This window comes from Thalassophryne amazonica, chromosome 21 (genome assembly GCF_902500255.1).
Source record: "Thalassophryne amazonica chromosome 21, fThaAma1.1, whole genome shotgun sequence".
In the NCBI taxonomy this organism is placed as follows: domain Eukaryota; kingdom Metazoa; phylum Chordata; class Actinopteri; order Batrachoidiformes; family Batrachoididae; genus Thalassophryne; species Thalassophryne amazonica.
In genome coordinates, this window is record NC_047123.1 from 36,085,270 (window position 1) to 36,100,117 (window position 14,848).

The 14,848-nt window shown below is 42.6% G+C and overlaps 1 protein-coding gene across 7 annotated transcripts in view; it reads left to right on the forward strand.

Annotated features, from left to right (window-relative positions):
• sash1a (SAM and SH3 domain containing 1a) overlaps positions 1-14,848 on the forward strand; it is a 212,115-nt gene that overhangs the window by 183,494 nt on the left and 13,773 nt on the right. For 4 of the 7 annotated variants that reach the window (XM_034162689.1, XM_034162695.1, XM_034162691.1 and 1 more), the window contains exons 7-14: positions 17-129; positions 2,422-2,520; positions 5,237-5,372; positions 5,942-6,912; positions 8,726-8,800; positions 8,886-9,029; positions 10,451-10,583; positions 11,750-11,919. In XM_034162689.1, coding sequence (XP_034018580.1) covers positions 17-129; positions 2,422-2,520; positions 5,237-5,372; positions 5,942-6,912; positions 8,726-8,800; positions 8,886-9,029; positions 10,451-10,583; positions 11,750-11,919 — 1,841 coding nt within the window. The remainder of the gene's footprint in view (positions 1-16; positions 130-2,421; positions 2,521-5,236; positions 5,373-5,941; positions 6,913-8,725; positions 8,801-8,885; positions 9,030-10,450; positions 10,584-11,749; positions 11,920-14,848) is intronic. The other 3 variants (XM_034162694.1, XM_034162696.1, XM_034162690.1) reach the window with 2 other exon arrangements.

Sequence of the window (14,848 nt, forward strand, 5' to 3'; positions counted from 1 at the left end):
CTTTGGACCCTTCCAGGAGAGGACATTGGCTATGTGGCCAGTGAGATCACCATGAGTGATGAAGAGAGAATCCAGCTGATGATGATGGTGAAAGAGAAGATGATCACGGTAGAAGAAGCTCTGGCTCGGGTAGGAACTCTGGCGTTGTCTCTGTCATCGTGTTTTCACGTTTCTTCTCCACGCCGCCGTCGCTGTGGTTTACTAAAACGACTCACTCTTACTAACCCTTCAGAGGCCCCAAATTTTAATCCTGTAACTCCAGACTGAGTCTGGGGATTTTTAGGGTGTGACCTTTTGGACTGTGTGTAAGAAGGCAGGATGAATGAATGCAGTAACTCAATAGCGCCATCTGCTGGGCTTGATGCTCTGGTGCAGAATATATTTCCTCTGAGGTATTTCTTTGGTGTCTTTTTCTTTCTCTGGGTTCTAGGTTTCTTTCCATTTCTGTTGCTTGTTAGCCCCCCACCCCTCTCTGTGTAATGCCTTGCTCATGGGCAGGTTGTCCAACAGCATTTAACCTACACAGTCAGACTTTAGAGGAATTTGTCTCCTCTTTGCTGTTTCAAGCAGTCTGTTCTTTTCTTTCTAGTGACTGAGTGTGTTCAACCAGTTGGACTCCAGAATCAATAATCAATAATCCTCCTTTGTTGTGTATCTGTGCTGTCTGAATTTGGGGTATTCATAAAAATGATATTGATTTTGATTATTGATAATATGTTGTTTGGGGTCTTTCAACTGTCATCTCTACTAGTTTCAGTCTATTTCACCGACAACTGGTTTTGATTATTCTAATTTGTGCCAACACCCAATCACAAGCCTTTGATCTAGCGGAAGCAACAACACGGCTTTCATGTTAGCTATCTGTATTGCACAATCCAGATTTATACAATCCTACCCCCAAAAAAACTAAGTGATGCAGTTTACAGTCACTTGTAAGTAGAGACTTACATTTTCTTCATGTTTAACTTGATAGCTGAGCAGCGACCAAGCTAGCTACCAGGAAGTTTACTTTATAAATAAGCAAACTCGTGTTGTATTTATTTGGAAACATCAGGATTAGTTATTACGTTTACTAAATGTGGCTTTTCCTCATATATGATGATTAGCTTGAACTCAGTTAGCCATCACATGATGAAACCGCTAACTCTAATCTAATGAAGTTCAGTCAACCCATTTTGTCATCATTTATTCTTTATCTACAAAGACTCGTGTCAGAAACCAGTCTTGACAAGACGGGTCACTGCACACGGCCCTGTGTCTTACGTTTGACACGGAGTCATGCAAATAAATTTTTTCTGATTGACTGATCTATAATATGTGGATCTGTGTGGCTTCAACTTTTATTCAAATGAACCTCTTCAGTTACCTTTATATGGTGTTAATTCATAATGGTCCCAAAACTATTTCAACTAAAGAGTTCTGACCTTGAGTAAGGGTGGTGGCCAACTGTTTAAGGCTGCTTGTTTCCAGAGCAGAAGTTTCCTGGTTCAAGGCCACCCCTGCCCATTCTACATGTTGTGTCAGGAAGGGCATCCAGTGTAAAACTTGTGCCAAATCAGTGAAACAAGGGAAAAGCTGAAGGGACTTACTTTTTAATTATGACCTTGAGCTTGACAATTTGGGGTGACCAAAGGTCAAGGATCATATGACCAATGGAAATGTGATACATGTTGTCATAGTAGCCATAGGTGTATCAGTAACCAATTTCTCATAGGGGTGCATTGATACACCTCCCTCGTGGTTCTGTGAGAATCAACGGTCTCAAGGTCAAGGTCCAGTTGAAGGTCACAGTACATTTCTGCCAGATTTCCTTATACAGACAGCATTTTAAAAATGGAATAATATCATCTGAAATGTTAAGCAGTTGGTTTGAGGTTCTACAGTTTCCATTCTACCTGAAATTTGTACTTCGTGTTTTATGTAATTACATTAACAAATATCAGCACTTAATAATATCATTCATAGTCAGTGTTGCAGACATCATGTTTTTCCCTAATTCCATAAAGTAACCATTCTAAACATCCCATGTGGGCCAAAATTAGGACCTTGACCTGTGACCTTGACTTTTACCACCATTCTAAAGTCAAATTACTTTGACCTTGGCTGATCCTCAAACAGTCCACCAAATCGGAACAAAAACCAGAATTATTTTGTTCAAACAGACTGATGGACACAACAGACAGAAAACTGCCCTCAAAACACTATAAAACCAACAGGTCACACAGATCCATACAGGTCGCCCCCAGGGATTTGGTCAAAATATAGCCTGGGGTAAGGCTCTGTGCCTTTCATTTACCGTCACTGTCACTGAGTGTGTTCCATTCTTGTGTCTGTACCTGCACACTGTTGACATCTGTCCATCTGTCAGTAAGACGGACAGTTTCCTGGGTGAGAGTCTCTAAACTCTTCTTCTCCATGTAGCTGAAGGAGTATGAGCGCAGCAGACAGTCCAGCAGTACTGACACTGCAGAGTGGACTGAAGGATCTGTACCCAATCTAAACCAGTCCTCAAACTGCAACGTAAGTACACCCGACCCATGACCCCCACACCACAAAAACCCAGACACCACAGAAAATGGACCCATGACCCCAACACCATAAAAATCCTGTCCCATGACCCCAGAAACCCTGACCATTTGAAGAAAATATCTAATGGTAATTTTTCTGAGCAATGTTATGAATTACAACTTAAATTGTAATTTTAAAAAAATTCTAAACCTACATAGTCTACGATAAACTTTTACACAACAGTAGCCATGGGTAGGAAGACAATAAGGACTATGGCAACCTGATATTTGATCCCAAAGACCTTCACCGTCATTGATTGGAAACTCTGGAATTCACCGAAGTCTGTGGCACAGTTGCTTCAAATCAGGTTGAAAATCAAATTGCTTGGAAACATCCATCTTGGTAACTTATTGCAAATAACTAAATTTGTTGACATTTTCTTGAGTGAATAAAGTTTGTAACATTTCGTTTCAGTGACCCTCAGTAGATGTCCTTTATATTTACAGTAACGTTGGCACCCACACCTGTTACGATGTTTGTCTGACACAGTGAAAGTGCATTTAATTACGGGCAAAAATGTAAACAACCAACCAAAAAATAAATAAAATCCTACAATGTAGTTTGGTGTCTACATTTGCTGCCCCCTGCTGGTTGTACGAAGACAGTGACATTTAGCCACCCTTAGTGATTGTTGGTTGTGATACGTATCAGACCTAATCCAAGGTTTCGTGTTTTATTGAGGAGGTGGAAGAGATTTGACGGCAACATTGTTGTTGGATTTGGGCAACTGAACTCCTGTCACATAAACAGTGGTAAATATTCCAGGTAAAGTTGTTTGACTTTATCCGCCTGCCTCGCACCCCTACTGTTTCCTTTAAGGAGGTAGAGGATATTATTCGGGGGGGTGTCACAGAATGAGGGTAGTGAATGTTTTTTTGTGTTTTTTTTAAAGAGGAAAACAGTTTAGCACATTGTGGCTGAGAGGAAAAAAGATGATAAAGGTTTAGCACTCGTTCACAGGGCTGGAACGTGGGCGGAGTCTGGGGAGAGTTCTGAATTCCACCTCAGCTCCGAGTTCCAAAATTGGCCACTTTAGGGATTTTTTTTTCTCTGATGAGGCCTCTGCCGGTGTCTAATGTGTGGAACTAGGTCGTTTAAATTGTTGTGTATGAGCGGACTACAGTGTGCGGTCAGTTTGATGCTTTTCCTGTGGCCGGTCTTCCCCTAGCGACTGGGGTCCACATTCCAGGTCTGGCTGTTAGCAATGTGGGGGCCAGTGCAGGGTCAGAGGGATTGAAATGCCGGGATTGTTCTCCGTGCACAACACTCCTTTTCTTTGCCCTCCACACTTCCAGACATTCCCTCATTCCACAGAGCCCAAACAGGCTGTGTGGTCACATCCCCGTCCGCCAGCATGTGCACAGCAGTACCGCGATTACATCGGATCATACGTTCAGAACGCGTGTGCCGACACAAAGGTTTCAGTTACAAATGAGGCGGTGAGTAACGGGACGCGATTGTTTTTGGACCGTGTACCAGAAGGATGTTCCTTCTTTGTGAATGTAACTTTTGTGGAAGTGTTGCTTTGATGTTGTTGTGGGCGGCCTGGGTCAGGTCCGTGTGGCTCTAATTGTTTGTTTGGTCATGGTGATCCTCAGGGATGGGATGGGACGCTTCGCCACATGGAACTTGTTACATTTACAGGAAAACAAACATGCGCTCCAACATGATTTCTGGATCAGTTTGGTCTTGGCTTCTTCATCTCCCAGCTGCAGCAGATAGACTTGTTACCTTGGAAACGTGGCAATGGACCAGTTAGGTTCCCTGACCTCCTCAAACACATCAGCGATTATCATAAAATATATCGTATTCCTTCGTTTTAAAAATAAGATCCAAAGTCGAGCAGTGGAGTCTGGTTCAGATGAGGGAGTGAGGAGACAGAAGGGTCTCAGGAAGTCACTGTGGTTCAGTTGTGTCATTCTCAAATGAATCAGTTGTGAGGTTCCAGTGTGGTGGTACTGCAGTGCCGCGGAGGATTTATGCATGAGGTTGAACTAACCAAGCCACAGGGTAGTCAGCAGCATGAGCCAGGTCTGTGGTCCAAACCCGCTAACAAGGACAAGGTGGTTTCCTGCTTGTGAGCTTCAGCAGCGAATAACGGCAGACACAGTCATGTTGTTCGCTGGACGTGGCTGTAAATGGTGATTACGTCAAACTTGGAGTGAGTGTGTTTCATTTGCTTCCTGGAGAAAGGTGCTGTTTTTGTGTTTGCCTTCTTCTTGCAGGACTTTGGAATCATTCAGCTAATGTGTGTCCAAATGGATGTAGCGCTTCCTAGCTGTGGGTTTGGGGTCTGTTCGGTGAAACTGTGTGAAACAATGTATTCAGTCCGTCAGTTGTTGATGCTTGACATTGTGTCTATGTGGGTTTTTCATGTTCTGTCTTGGTGGAAACCTGGACATTTGTGACTTTGAAGACTCCAAAGGGTTAAAATGCATTTAAAAATAAACACTGGACGTGTGTGATTTCTCTCCGTGTTCCATTTCTCACCTCACTAACTGACCTCATCCTAAACAGTCTGGCATTTAAACATCATCCCACAGTCAGTCTGTCAGAGCACCTTTATATTAATTCACAACGAATGCTGGAATTTTTATGTGAAGTTTTGTAACTCTCTTGCCACGTCATTTTGCTGATGCCATCTCTATTTTTTTCTATCTTCCAAAAGTCTCAAGAGCAGTCAGATGACGAGCAGGCTGAGGACTCCGTGAAGTTCAGACGGCTTCACAAGCTGGTGAACTCGACTCGCCGTGTCAGGAAGAAACTCATCAAGGTGGAAGAGGGCAAGAAACATGGTTCTGAAGGTTTGTCCCACATTCTCTGAAGCTCTCTAGATAGGTTTGTCAGTCATGATACTATGTAGTTCTGTTGATGTTAAATGGTGTCGCCAAACAAAGGAGGAATGGATTTCCAAAGATTGTTCAAAACAGAGCAGGAACCTCAGTGGGATAAGTAGTTTGGCTACCAATATGCAGGTTTGATTCATGGTCACACTTCATCTGCATCACCTCAGTCCACCCAGCTGTAAGTGGGTACTGGCCTTGGCTGTAGAAGTTATGATGGACTGGCATCCTGTCCAGATGGAGCCATAGAGACTTATCCAGCACCAATGGGTGTCAAGGTCTGTACTGGATTTCAGGAGGGACCTGCCAGTGTCAGCAAAAGATATTGTCAAGGTATCACGCAGTGTGACTGGTGCATCTGGACTCCAGTCGCCTTATGTAGCTTAAATTGTTACAGGGAACGCTAACAGCCAAAGAGCACTCTAAAATTCTGTTCTCCTGTTCCACTGCATTGTTTTTGAAATGAAGATAATTTCAAAACAGGACCTGTGTCTTATCAGCGTCCATGTGTTTTTTTCTTAATGTTTCAGATTTTCTGAATTTGGAGGCATCTCCCACCTGTGAGGATAACACTGCTCTGTACACGGGGGTGCTGAAGAAGCCCCCATTGCCCCAGGAGGCTTCTTTGCCCTCCCTCATCCAGGATCAACTCTCTCTGGATGGAGACTCAGACAGTCTGACCACCTCACCTTCCTCTAGCAGCCTCGAAACCTGGTCTGGACACAAATTAGTTAAAACCTTCAGTAAGTCTTCCAGTACCCATGGCCTCATCCGACCCCCCAGGAGGACATCAGCTGGTTTGGGAGGCCTGGGTGGCTCCTTCTCTGGCATCGGAGGCAGTGGTTCCTCCTTCTCAGAACTGGATGGCTGTGGAGTGGACGAGGAGGGAAAGTTGTCACGTTCCACCACCGACAGCGAGATGCGGAAGGCCGTGAGCTCCGTCTCCCACGGGGTAAGTAACGATGAGAGTCTCTACTCCTTCCATGGTCTCACCAAACCTCGCTCCAAACCCCACACCCAGTCCCGCATCCTAATCTCTCTGGATGAAGGTCCTCGAGGCAGCCCGAAACGTCAACCTGCCAGCCGACACCACGGCAGCTGGACACATCGGAAGCCTGACCCCAACTATGCTTACTCAACCAAGCATCTTCTTTACCAACGCTCGCGCAATGCAAAGACCCCTGTCTCCCCTCTATGCCTCACCCCATCCTCCCCTGCCCATTGTGATGTAGGTAAATCAAAGGGTTTTGGAGTTGGGGGCTGGGTATTCCCCTCTCGCAGGCTGCGAGGGCGAACGGCAGTCAGCGAGCTGAACATCACCTACGTGGTAGAAAGGAACCTGTACGGTCACCTCAACTGGGCCCAACTGGTCCGTCCGGTTACCCTCAGCCGTGCTGAGCGCCGCTGTCTATTGGATGAGGACCGTGAAGCAGACAGGAAGTGGGCGGCCAGCGTAGACCGCTGTACAAAGGGTGTGCTCTTGCGCATCCAGCAGAAGTCTGTGAGTTTAGACCGTGAAGTTTAAATCGACCGCCTCGTGTCAGCAGGACTCGGCGTCCCGCAGTGCTGCAGAATAGCTCCGAGGATTTAAATGACAGACGCTAGCAGTTGAACGCGTTTCATTTATCTGCATGTGCAAAAAAAATCTACCTTACGGAAGTCGTTGCATGAAAAGGAAAAAAATCCCAAAGTTACAGAAAATCAAAGAGTTACAAGAGTGGATTTGTGGATAAATTTCAGCTATTGTCCTAAAACGTAACTTTCCATGCAGTGATTTTCCATTTTACTGATTATGGAACAGAGGATGTTAGTTTTTATGAGTCAGCATGCTCGAACACGGACAAGCTTGAAGCGACTCAGCACGTCATCCCCTCATGGTGGTGATGAGTTGACCACCTCAGGAGAAGTCACAATGCAGACTTTTGGTAGTGAAACGTTTGAGCTATCCTGCAGCTTTGAGGGCGCCTGAATCCTCCCGTGTACTCGTCGGCTCACTGGACGCCGTTCTCACCCAGAAATATTTTAAGTCCACTTTTTTTTGTTGTTGCTTTTGTTCTTTTTTTAGCTTGTGCGTTTATAGTTTGAATTGTAGAACACTTTTTTTTTGTATAAGTGCATGTCCATTCCATTGAATGCCACCATAGTTTATTTTGCGGTGGGGTGGGTGAGGCATTCCTTCCGATGTGTTTGTTCTCTCAAATCTGCTTTTTTGGGGACGTTGTGATGTGGACTGACTGCAGCTGTGGACGTCTGATGTAATCATGATGTTCTTAAAAAGCCGTCACATATGGAAGCTGTTCGTCCAGGCTTTTTGGAAGCTTCTTGGCTTCTGGAGCAAAGAGGGAAATACTGCCAGCTGCCTTGTTTGCGCTGTGTGTGTTTTTGTTGCATGTTTGTGTCGACGTGTTTGTGTGTAACTCAGAACAGATGCAATACGTCCAAACCAGCTCATTGATGAGCTCCTGGATCTCCGTTGTCCTCACGTTTACTTCTCACTTTGTCTGCTGTTGAAGAAGCAAAAGTCCCCATGTTTGCCCGCTAAACCTCATTAACCACGAGACATATTGCATCAAACTCAGGTGAAAACTTTAAAATCCACCTTGTCAGGAGAATTTCTCTTTTCTGGGGATCTGAGTTTTAAAGTGTGTGAACAATTTGTTGCAACAGTCTGTGGCCAAAAATCAAGTTATTTCTTTGCAATTTTAGAGTTTTCTAGTTTTTTTTATTTATTTTTTAGGAAAAAGGCCTTAAAAGTATTTTATTGTTGCTTTTGGAGGTCATAAGGTCTTTTTTCCCCCAACTCAGAACAAAATCAAAAGCGTTTGGGGAGTCCTTACCTCCATCAACCAACAGAGGGCAACAGAATACAGTTTTGGCATGAAACAGTCAGACTGCTGTGATTTCTGAAGCCCCGTCTTTTGGGATAAATTCCATTTTGGATTTATCCTCAAGTACAAGAGTTGATCCATCTTTCTTCCATGTGGAATGTTTCCAAGGTGGTCACGTTTTGTGGAAAGATGATTTCCACTTTATGAAGCTGTAATAACAACGTAGACAGTGTAAAGTTTTGGGCGTCGCTGTCTATTGTCGCTCCTTTCTGATGTGACGGGAAGTTCTTGTTAAAATTGTTCTCACTGCAGATACCCAGAAAGACAAGCTTCTGCCGATTTGTGTCCATCCCATCATGACTGTGTCCGTCCTTCTGTCCGTCTTTGTTGCGCCGAGCATGAATCAGTGTGACTACAGCCTGAGTGGGTGTGGACGTGGACTTACTATGTAGCATGACTCACTGATTGTTTTCTGGTTCCCCTCAGAGAACCTGCAGCTTCGGAGGCTTCGATTTGTCCAACCGCTCGCTCCACGTGGTCAACACGGCCTCAGAGAGCAACGTAAGTCCAAGTCTGCTGTTAAAATGATAAAAGTCTGAGTTCTCTGAAATGACTTTCACCCTGCTGTGTGGTTCCTCATCCATAGACTAAAGAACAAGACGCCATATACCGGGAAGTGGTCAAGTCCCCCACAACGTCTCGAATCTCACTGGGCAAGAAGGTCAAGTCAGTCAAGGAAACGATGAGGAAAAGAATGTCCAAGAAGTACAGCAGCTCGCTATCTGAACAGGTAAGATGTAATAATGTGAGTACAGTATCTTCTCAGCATACTGTAGGTCAGACAGACTCATTGTTATTTATAGGGCATAGAAGTGTAGAACATCCCCAAAATCCCATCTCAAAATACTGGAACAATGACACCATTTCATTCATTTTTTGCTCGACACCGAAGACATTCGAGTTTGTGTTGACAGAATGTAGCACCATTTCTATTGGACTGCCCAAATTCTGAAATGAGTAAACATACTGGAGCAGATCTTACAGCAGATATGTAACATTTGGTTCTGTGGTTCTTCTAGCCGGTGACTCTCTGACATCACAAAGTTGTTCTTGTTGTTCTGCTTTGACAGCAGGCACTTCAGTTAGTTTTGGACTTTTTCCACCCAGAAGATGAAATGGATATCTTAGACCCTGGTGACTGACTTGGCCAGTCTAGAACTTTCTACCTTTCCCTTCCTGATGAAGTTTTCCTCTTTTCTCTGAAAACATTCCTGATTTTTTTTTATTCTTACACGCTGTCAAATCTCATCAGTCCATAAAACTCTTCCAAAACTCGTGTAACTAAACATCATTCTCATATTCAACATGTGCTCTTGAACATCGTGCTTCGTGCTGTGGGGCTGTTTTCCATCATAATCGGTTGTGAGTGTTTGTGTTGGTTACAGGATAAACACAGATCACTAAAGCGGCCTCACATTTGGGTTTTCCTGTCTTCTGTGTGCTCCCTGGGCCTGGTGCGGTGGGTGGAGTGTACGCTTCGTGCTGAGCTCATGCAGTGATGTAACTCTCCCCGATGGTCAAACTTAAACTGATGTTTGAAAATGTGGAACAGCTGCCACATCTCCACTTTAATGTGACACGAAGTCGTGAAACCAACATAGTTTACTGCCTCCTGATGTGTTGACGCCACTTATTTTACAGGCTGCGATGCCATCTAGTGGCATAGTGAAACATATGGGATAGATGCAGAGTGTAAAATCTAAGGGGTGGAGGACTTCATGCCACGTCATTTGATTCTTTAACGGGCTCTATGATATTAAATTAATAAAAAAGATAAAAGTAAGTTCCTTCGGCTGCGCCCTTGTTTGCACTCGGGGTCGCCACAGCAAGTCTTTTTAAATGTTTTTGACTTTGTTCTCATCCGTGTCAGTAATGAAAATGTGGCAAAACATTTATTTTGAAATTTCATGGCTGTCCCAAAGTGTTAATCTTTGTTTCTCCTAGTCCAGACCCAACATGTTATGAACTTCTGTTAAAAATCTGAACCCAGTGTTACGTATTGCATTGTGTGTCAGGATCAGAATTTATTATTTCTGGTTCAAATCAAAGCTTCTCACTGAGTTTTGTCTAAACTGTTTATTAATTCTTGTGTGCTCTGCTTGGCAACCACGTCTAAGCTTTAAGTCCACTTTTTTGTTTCTCTCCCCTCAGTCCAGTCCAGATGGAGCCCCTGGTTCCCCACAGTACCCCCAACCTGACACAGATTCTCTGGAGAAGCCGAAGCTGAAGGCGGGAGGATCCGTGGAAAGTCTTCGTAGTTCTCTCAGCGGACAGAGTTCAATGAGTAAGCAGAAAACAGTCTTTTAACGGCCACCTAGTGGTCACACTAAGAATCTTGCTGTCACTAATTTTACAAAATAATTTGTGCACGAAGCTCAACTGTGACTGTCTCATTGCTAAATTTTAGGAAGATAAATTTCTTGTTCCATATTTGTATTTACAAACAAATTACTTTATATATTAAAAAAAGCACATTTTCAAGCCGGCTATAATTACTACCATAATGAAACGTTCCCATTATTACTCAATTAGTTAACAGAATCTCAAAAACAAAATTAAAACAATATAACCTTTAAAATGAGGGCAGTAGGTCTTTTGTAAAAATAATGAAGTTACGAATTCTAAAAAAGAAAGATATACCTTTAAAGAGTCTGACTGACTTCAGATATCTACTGCTGTATTTTTGAGTATAAATTGAAGTATAGATTTTCTGTAATATCAGCTCTTTAATAGTTGATATTGTTTTGTGTTTTGTTTCCTGGGAAAGTTTGGTATAAAGAGTCATTATTATTGTTAATACTATTAAGGACAGATGTGATTTTTCAGTATATAAGTCGCGGTGCCAAAAGTCCCTCATGTTGTTATTTTAGTATTTTCAGGATTAAAGGGGGAAAAGAACACATTTAGTAATAAATATTTAAAATGATTTCCTCTGTGATGCACATGTTTTTTAAAAGCCTTTTCCTGGTTAAGTACAAACTACAGTTTTATGAAACCCAGTACTTTATTCAAAGTTATGCATATAAAATATTACTTGAAAACAGTCATTAAACAACATTAAAAATGTAGTTTTGAGCCAAATGTAGAAGTAATGTCTGAACTGAATGAGTAGGTCTTAAAACTGCTCTTGATGACTCTCATGATTTGTATTATTTATTTAAAAAGGCACAGATTAGAGTGCACAGAAGTACCAGGCTGTAGATAAGAAATGTTAATGACCCCATAATGTTTACAGTAAATTATATTTTACTGACCACCTGCAGGCGTGACTGAGAACAGCTTTGGCACAATATCAGCTTTTATTGTCTACCTGATTATTTTGCATGTGAGGACTTTCTGTGAGCCAACACACATTAAAAATGTCTGAGAGGCCTCGTACACTGACAGGTAAAAAACACGGCACAGATTTGTAGTTTATTGCAGAAGTCAGTTACGGTTTTTGTCATGCAGGCGGTCAAACCGTGAGCACCACAGATTCATCAGCCAGTAACAGAGAGAGTGTGAAGTCAGAGGATGGCGACGATGAAGAGCCACCGTACAGAGGACCGTTCTGTGGCCGGGCCAGGGTCCACACCGACTTCACGCCCAGTCCCTACGACACGGACTCCCTCAAACTCAAGGTATTAAAAAAAAAAAAAAAAAAAAAAGAATTGGACCAATTGGACACATGGTCCCTGCAGACCAGAAGTAATTGGACAAAGTAAATACAACCCCAATTCCATTGAAACTGGGACGTTGTGTAAAATGTAAATGATAAAATTTTGTGTAAATGTAAATAAAAACAGAATACGATTTGCAAATCCTCTTCAACCTATATTCAACTGAATACACCACAAAGACAAGATATTTAATGTTCAAACTGATTAACTTTATAGTTTTTGTGCAAATATTTGCTCATTTTGAAATGGATGCCTGCAACACGTTTCAAAAAAACTGGGACAGTGGTATGTTTACCACTGTGTAAACTTAAGTGTGTAGGAACTGATTGAGAAGTTGTGGGTTCAAATCTTCTACACTCTGTAGTAGTAGGTGGGTTTGTGATTGATGAGTCATGGGTTCAAATCTTGTCCATGCTGTCAACTTTTAACCATTCAAGTGAAAGGATATAAGAGCTACGAAAGTAAATTTGCATGTGTTGGACCTCTGTGAGAGATGCTGGGTTAGTGATTGAGAAGGTGTGGGTTCAAATCTTGTTTATGTCACAGAATCTTTTAAGGCCAACATTTCAAGTGAAAGGATATAAGAGCTATGAGAGCAGGTCTGTGTGCAAAGGGCTCATGGTGTGGTGGTCTGGGCACTGAATGTGACCTTAGGGTGTCGCAATGTCTAGTTCGAATCCCAGTCATCCCTGTGTGTCCCATTCGCTTCCCCCATGGGGGCTAGGGGGACACGGCCCCTCCCGAGTTTCTGGGAAGGTGGAAGCAGGGGTTATGCAACAGGGAGGTGTGGCCAGCTGAGGTTTGAGTTGAGTGCAAAGAGGTCAAATCAAACTCAATTTGTTAATGAGAATTTGGGAGGCAGAATTGCATTTAATTCAATATAGGTTTTTGTTTGCTGCTTTGTTTAGTAACTTTGCAAATAGCTTTGTGTGTTTTTACCAAGTACCCTGCTCTTAACCAGCGTTAATATACCAATGTCTGCAATCACATTCCTATAGTGTACAGGCAGGCAGTGAGCGAACAAGCAAATCATTTAGTGCAGCAGATAACAGAATATTTAGAGGGAATCCTGCAAATGGTGATAAAAGCATCAAATTCGGCAGTAATACTCCTCAGACAATCCTCTTTTGAAAAAACGATTGGCCACTTGAATTTTCAGTCAGTGGTCAGGTAGAGTTCAATTGAAGAATTGCACAGAGGTCAAAATTAAAACATGCTCCAATCATATTGAAAAATATTCTACATTATTTGCCTGATCATAAAGATTCCAAAAAGGTACAGTTTGGACTATCTGTGACTGAATTCTATGCAGTTATGGGATAAAAACGGTAAGAATGGTGACACAGGTCAGTTTCATTTTGTACAGGGGTCAAAAGTTAAAGTTGCTCCAATTTTGGTAAAAAGTGATGCAAATTACTAGTTAACATGGTTTTAAAAAGGAATAGTTTGGACCATGTATCATCCTTACTTATCACGTTACGGGGTAACATATGTCACATGTCATAGAATCCAGTAAATAAACATAGACCTTGTTTGACCTTTACTTTGAAGACCAAGCATTGAACACTGTCAACTCTATTCCATTTATTAACCCTATTAGCTCAACCAATAATTTGCATCAAAACTGGAGCAACTTTAACTTTTGACCCCTGTAGTAAATGACACTGACCTTTGTCACTATTCTTGCTGTTTTTATCCCATAACTCTATAGAATTCAGTCACAGATAGCCCAAACTATACGTACCTTTTTGGAATCAATATGATTGGAGCATCTTTTAATTTTGACCTCCGTGTAATTCTTCAAGTGGCCAATCGGTTTTTCAAAAGAGGAGTGTTTAAGGAGTATTTCTGCCGAATTTGATCCTTTTATCATCATTTGCATGATTGTTTCACTTACCTCCTGCACTAATTAAAGTCAGTAGCAGACAGAAGTGATGCGCCTTCCACAACTGTTCATCTTAACCTGTTCAACCTTTGTCTCAATCTTCACACACACCAAAACCTCAGCCAGCCACAGCCTTCCGTTGCATAACTCCCAGCTTCTACTTTCCCAGACACACGGGAGAGACACAGCGCCTCCCGAGCCCCTGTGGGGGAAGCGATCGGGACACGTGGGGATGGCCGGGATTTGAACCAGACGCTGCATTGCTGATGCCTTGCAGTCATGTTCAGTGCCCAGACCACCCCTTCGCTGACAAAACTGCTCTCGTACCTCTTATATCCTTTCACTTTATATGTTGGATCTAAAAGTTTGGCAGCATGGACAAGATCTGAACCCACGACTTCTCAATCACCAACCCAGCTCCTCTAACGTAGGACCACAGATCCTACACACTCAACTTTACTTTCGTAGCTCTTAGATCTTTTCACTTGATATGTTGGACTTAAAAAGATTTTGTGGCATTGAACAAGATCTGAACCTATAACTTCTCAATCACTAACCAGCTTCTCTCACATGGAGCCACAAGCCTATGCTCTCAAACTTATTTTGTAGCTCTTATATCCTTTCACTTGATACGCTGGATCTAAAAGTTTGACAGCATGGACAAGATTTGAACCCATGACTTCTCAATCACAGATCCTACACACTTGAGCTTACTTTCATAGCGCTTGTATCCTTTCACTTGATATGTTGGCCTTAAAAGTTTGGCCACATGGATAAGATTTGACCCCGTAACACACCAATCACTGAGTCTGTTTCTCTAACACAGAACCACAAGCCCTACACACTTCAGCAAGTGCTTATATCTTTTCACTTGATACATTGCTCTTAAAAAATTGTGGGGCATGAACAAGATGCAGATGTCAAATGTCGAACACTTCCTGGAGTGACAGCACAGGAGATTAACCTGTTCTTTAGTCTGTGTCATCACATACCATTAAATTTCAA